Genomic DNA, 6,169 nt, shown 5'->3' on the forward strand with positions numbered 1-6,169 from the left:
GGTTGACATTTAACCACAATATGCAACTAGACAAATTGTCATCTTGTCAGTACTGTATATTCATTAAGGCGTTGTTCTGAAATATTCAAACAAAATGAGTCACACATGGCATGTGGGTCATTCTCAAAAAATGTTGATATTCCAACATTCACACTAACATTGTTTAATGATGTAACACTAATGACAGATTTAAATGAACCATATTTTAAACACACACACACACACACACACACACACACACACACACACACACACACACACACACACACACACACACACACACACACACACACACACACACACACACACACACACACACACACACACACACACACACACACACACACGTTTTCATGGGGACATTCCATAGGCGTAATGGTTTTTATACTGTATAAACTGTATTTTCCATTGCCCTACACCTAAACCTACCCCTTACAGGAAACGTTCTACATTTTTAGATTGACACGGTATAATTTATAAGCTTGTTTCCTCATAGGGACCTAAAAAAATGTCCATTTGCCATTTGGTCCCCATAACATGATAAATACCAGGCACACACACACACACACTTGAATGTAAATATGCAAATTAATTTTTTTAACATGGTGTGAATGTTCACATTTGAACAGTTGCCTAGGATATACTTTTCTAAATACGGTTTTAAACATCGCCAAGGCAAATAAAAACAAAACAAAAATCAATAGGCAAGCATTCTTTTTAGATTACGTATTACTTTTGTTGCACCCAGTTGTTAGACCTTGCAATTGTGGTTATCCTCAGGAAACATAACTACAAATATATAACTAAATGGTATAAAAGAGTAAAGAATGTAGGGGACAAGGAGGTGTTCAGGCCCTTGACCAGTTCAAACTAACTAACTAACTAAAATACATACATATATATACAATGTGTAAGACAATTAGTCAAACTATTTCATATTGGGAAAAGAAATCAGGTTACAAAATGAATCATTTTCATGATAAAAATGTTGATATTTTCATATTTTAAGAAAGAATTCATCACACTGAACTGTAAACAGACATTGATGAATCGGTACTGAATACCACACACACCACAGGTTTATACTAGAACTACATGGTCTAAATTGCAGAGAAATGCTAATATTTACGTGACACAAATAGCCTTTCATGAACTTTCCGATAGAATTTCCAGGACTCTGTTATAATTATACAGAAACGAAATGCTAGTCATGCAGCATAAGCAATCACTTTGCAAATGAGTCGTGCTCATTCTCCCAACAGTTATAGGAAGATTACAGAGAGCACAATCAGAGACTGGAAGAATAATTGAATGTGTGGCCTCCCTCTGTCCTGCATCTGCTCTGCACACTGAAATGATGGTGATTAAGAAAGGGCAGATTAGAGATTACACAAGCACACTAGGTGTCTTGTTTGTTTCCTTCAATTTGTACCAGTAGATACTGGATTTCAGGAGCGCATTGTAACCATGCTTTAATATAATGTTCTCAAAATCACTGAGATCAGTTGACTTGAACTGAAAATCTGTTTCATTTTTAGCATAGCTTGGTTTATCTTATGTTTATTAAGACACATAAAACAGCAAAAATACATGAACTTACCAGCAATAATGATGGAACACATCACCGGTCCTTTCAGCTGTGGATTTTTTAAGTTGACATTTGTTGAACATCTTATTACCAATAGAAGACGGAACATTTTATTCAATATCATTAAATAAATAATCAAAAATAACTGTTAAATGATTATACAACCTCAACATTAGCCCCAACCTACTTACCTGTCAAGCATGTTTAGAAAAGGTTCTCCTGCACTGACAACTAATAAAAGTACATCCACAAGTTTGCCCACCATGACCGTGTCTGTACTGCTTCGCTCCAAGTGAAAATATGAATGGATTAAAGGTGCCATCACTCAGTTTGTGTTTGTATGTGTGCACATCCACTAACATCAGCACTCCCCTTCAGAAAACCATCACTTAATGGCAGAAAAATCCTGGGATTATAAGTGTTTAAAGCAGTACTCTGAAATCAAGGCGAGTAGAAATGACCCGCCGGGCCTCAATAGTACGTACAGATTACAGGCTGCAATCTCCTTATATAAACCGGTGGCCATGAGATACTGGAACAAATGTAAACGACGTGTCAGGAAACATCTGCAAGTATGTTAACAACTTTCATTAGCGATCCTTCTACCACCTGGATTTCATGTTAGGGAACAGTGGGGTCACTTTTCAGTTGGCAAAGAGAAAAACAGAAATAAATCTAACGTGCAATTATAATTTAGGATAGAAAGCTTTTTCTTTCTTTTAATACGAGTCATCAGGTTTTAGCAGTGTTATGTTTAAGATGAATTTTTGGTGAACATAAATTTATCAAAAATGAGAATGTTTATACAGTACAAAAATAAAATAAAACCACTGTCCAGTACCAAAATCTTATTTTTCTGTATATTATTCCCATTTTCTTAAATTGCAAAAAACACCACATGTAAGATTTAGAATATTTGACAGTGAAACAACTGGTGCTTTGGGGCGTTTAATTTGTCATTTAATTTTAACGTGAAGTTTTGACACCACAAGTTTAGTTTAGCCACTGGCACAGTTTACCCTGACGTATCTGACACGTTACAACAACTACCTACCAATTTTAGGAAGAATGCTTCATTTAATAATAGAGTAATCTTACATTGACTGAAAATTGCCAGGCTGTATAAAACGGTCTAGTCCTTTACTACTAGCCCGTTATTACTTTGATAACGGAAATACAAACTGTTTGAATTATTCAGCAGTTACCAGCAAACGCAGTGTCAGCCACTGTAAGCAGAGGAAATAAGACAAGGGACACCAAGTAAAGAATGAGTTTCTATTTTGTAAACAATCTGGCATCAACTAAACGTCAAACAACTCCAGAGTTTAGATCACAGTAAGATCTGCAGTTACAAACAGTCGACCGAATTTCTGCTACATCAAACACTTAAGAAACCATGCTCGATTGTAAGGCATTTGCATCAGAAACTTTTATTTTGGTAAAATCATACAATAAATGCACAGCCGAGTCTTCTCATGCACTGCAGAGCCTAGAAGCTACGACATAAAGCAAATCCTAAATCTAAGGAGCTCTGGTGTCCTCTCCGGGAGCCAACTATTTTCCTATTTCCATCTGAATGGAGGGCAGGGGATGTGATTTCAGTGTTTCCAATACACGTTAAGACTTATTGCTAGCGTGGATACTTGCAGCTTCTCCTGAGCGGACTAATACCAGAGTCGCCGTATATGTAAATACAATAGAGATCAACCACATGTTCAAGGTTGCCATGTGCCAGACATTGACAGAAACAAAACTTCAACAGAACAAATGCCAATCTGTAGGACAGAAAAAAAGCACACATTTGGAGAATCTGGACACTTTTTGCACTGATGCTTCAGTTTTGTTTTCTTCAACTTTTTTTTTATTTTTTATAAATGACTTTTGAATCCAAACCTTGGCATGTTCCCATCCCCCCGAGCCCCCCGTCCGTTAACAATTTTGAGAGCCAATTGGTAACTCCATAGCGACGTGTTGCCGTTAGGCCTTTAACAGCTGTGGAAACTGACCAAGTCCATTACGTCTGAAACATTAAAAAGCTCACGCTACCCCGAAATACAGAAATTTTCCACGCATACAGGTGACATTCAACATTCAAGTGCCAGTGTTCAGGTATTGTCTTTTGGTCAAGTTACTTGAAACTTTCAAAGAATCACTTTGAGGCTTATAAAAATAAATATTTCTCAAAAAATGCTTAATAAATTACACAAAACTAGCAGCAAAAGTAGAATCTAGAAATCTGTGCGCAAACAGCTAAATTCCCCACTGCTGATCGCCCTGGTCCCAAATAAATCCTGGTAAATAGTGAGAACCCTTCCCCTTTTGTAAACGAGCTGCGTATCTCCGGTCTCCTGACGCAATATTTGGAAGCTTGAGGACATGCACTCAAGACACGCACTATATATAAAACTTGAAATGTGCAATAAAAGAACTTTGTAAAACTCGATGGGCACAACGCACACGGGCCTAGACCTAACTAAAGTAGCACCATTCAACTCGAAGCTCTCAATACTGTCAGTGCATCTGCTTGAATTCATCATTTAAAAAACAAAAAAAGAAAGTCAAGGCACAACTCACTTGAGAAGAAAATCTATTGCACTTGCGATAAATGCCTTATTTCTCCTCCACTCGACCGCTTCCGTCCGAAGCGGAAAACTGGCTCCTCGGCCAGTGGTTTAAGTTCACATCTAACCTGATGAATTGCGGCCCAACGCAAAACAAACTCCCGGCTGGGATCTGCCAGTGCCTCATAATGAACTCTCGCGCTGCCTCTACCTACCAAAAAGAGAGCCATGCCTGCTGCGCAGCTTGAAAAGAGAGGACGTTTGTATTAAAAGAAAGCCTGCAACAATTCATTCATCTTCTCTTCTTGACCAAAAAACAAAACACTAGCATGCGTATGTGACCAAAGCGGTCATGAGGCTAAGGCACGGCCGCTTTGGTTCTGTGGTCCGTTTGTAGCCATTTGAACTTCACTTTCAGGATGGCAGGCATTTTTTGTTTTGCTGACATTTGTAAAGAAACATTTTATCAAAAAACCTTGGAGTTTTTCAATAAATGGCATCTGCTTCTCTAAAATGTTGTTTCGAGAAAGAAAAGTAGTAGTTCACAAAAAATGCTGCCCACTTAAGAGTAGCTAGCATGTGGTTCTTACTAGCTGCCATAACACTGTCAAGTCAATTAAAACAAGTGGAGTAAGAAGTTCCAGCATTTTGAATTATCAAACACTGAGTGTTTCCAATATTTCGTCATGAATATCACAACTGGAATGGCCTTTCCAAGACAACCATACCCCTAAAGAGGTGTCTCTCCAGGATAGAGAGCGCAAAACAAAAGGAAGTCAGACCGATTTGTCCCTTGTGACACAGATGCATCACAGAGCGCTTCTGCAAAGCACCTGTGATGTGTTTTACTTTGTGGCTTGTATTGTTGGCTTTGTGATATCGACGGTGATAATTTGAAGTTCAAATGGAACAGTGACTCTCCGAGTCACGTTATCCCAGTATTTGCCAAGGTTTGATTAAGTACAAGCTTTCAAATGCCTTTATAGCAAAAAACAAAAAATTAAGCTCTTGGCCAAGTTCGCTCGACGAAATTAACAAAACTAAATTCCTGTCTATATTCAAAAAGGCACAGTGCATTCACATACAAATGATCCTCTTTTTTAACAAAGAAAAAGTCAGAAACCTAGGTGCTGTAATAGATCAAATACACAAGTGGGCATCCTTGTTATTCTGCTCCGGTTTTGCCACAGATCAGCTCCCTTTAGAATGTGGGCAGAGAATCACAGCGTGTAATGTACCGAGTTCATAAAGCTACACAGGGGGTAGAGTCTGGCTATGATAACATGTGGTTTCCGTTCGGCTAGTTTGGCAAACGTATATTTAGTTGCCCCACCAGTCCACCTGGGCATAGTTTCCTCCATAGTTTCCATAGTTGCCCCCGTAGCTGTCACCACCGAAGCTCCCAAAACCACCTAAAACAGACGATGAATTCAGGACTGTCCACAGACTCCGTAACACTTTACAGTAAAAATTAAAGGGGTCATGAACTGCCTTTTTTTAAATTTTATTATTATTTTGTATTGTTCTCCGAGGTTCTCTTAAAATGTTACCAAGATTTTACATTAAAAAAAACATCAATTTAGAAGTAATAGGCTATTTTCAGTCCTGTTTTTGAACGAACACTCATTGCTCTGTTTGAATAGGCGTGGCGGATTGTAGACTCTGCAGTAAACGCCCACTGCTATGATTGGCTAGCAGCATACATTCATTCCTCACAGATGGACGCTGCTGTGATTTAGGTCAAAAACGCATAAATACTCAGTACATATCAAACTATCTGTTTAACAGAAAGCAATAGTGATCACGTAAAGAAAACAGTTACTCACAGTTGTGTTGCGACATTACTGTCGGATCAAATATAGTTGGCACAGCATTGTCTTTTAGTTTCTATTTTTCTTAAAATCCTGTGTTGAATTGTGCCTTGTTTGTAAATGAATCAGTGGTAAAAATGAAGTGAACAAAGGACCAAGTTCTTACTGACGAGGTCTGGCACTTCTAAAAAAAAAAAAAAAGTTCATCA

At 38.1% G+C, this 6,169-nt stretch overlaps 2 protein-coding genes across 13 annotated transcripts in view; both read right to left on the reverse strand.

Moving 5' to 3' along the window:
- LOC107673668 (nyctalopin-like) overlaps window positions 1-2,232 on the reverse strand; it is a 4,485-nt gene extending 2,253 nt beyond the window's left edge. Inside the window, exons 1-2 of one of the 2 annotated variants that reach the window (XM_016467372.1) lie at window positions 1,780-2,232; window positions 1,601-1,637 (exon numbers count right to left, since the gene is read on the reverse strand). In XM_016467372.1, coding sequence (XP_016322858.1) covers window positions 1,601-1,622 — 22 coding nt within the window. In that variant the 5' untranslated portion in view covers window positions 1,623-1,637; window positions 1,780-2,232. Of the gene's footprint in view, window positions 1-1,600; window positions 1,672-1,779 lie in introns of both variants that reach the window. The other variant, XM_016467371.1, reaches the window with a different exon arrangement.
- Window positions 2,233-2,849: 617 nt separating this feature from the next.
- LOC107673666 (ATP-dependent RNA helicase DDX3Y-like) overlaps window positions 2,850-6,169 on the reverse strand; it is an 18,321-nt gene continuing 15,001 nt past the window's right edge. For all 11 annotated transcript variants that reach the window (XM_016467368.1, XM_016467367.1, XM_016467366.1 and 8 more), the window contains one exon: window positions 2,850-5,561. In XM_016467368.1, the coding sequence (XP_016322854.1) occupies window positions 5,470-5,561 (92 nt within the window). In that variant the 3' untranslated portion in view covers window positions 2,850-5,469. The remainder of the gene's footprint in view (window positions 5,562-6,169) is intronic.

The sequence above is a fragment of the Sinocyclocheilus anshuiensis genome, unplaced genomic scaffold, assembly GCF_001515605.1.
Source record: "Sinocyclocheilus anshuiensis isolate Anshui unplaced genomic scaffold, SAMN03320099.WGS_v1.1 scaffold628, whole genome shotgun sequence".
Classification (NCBI taxonomy): Eukaryota; Metazoa; Chordata; class Actinopteri; order Cypriniformes; family Cyprinidae; genus Sinocyclocheilus; species Sinocyclocheilus anshuiensis.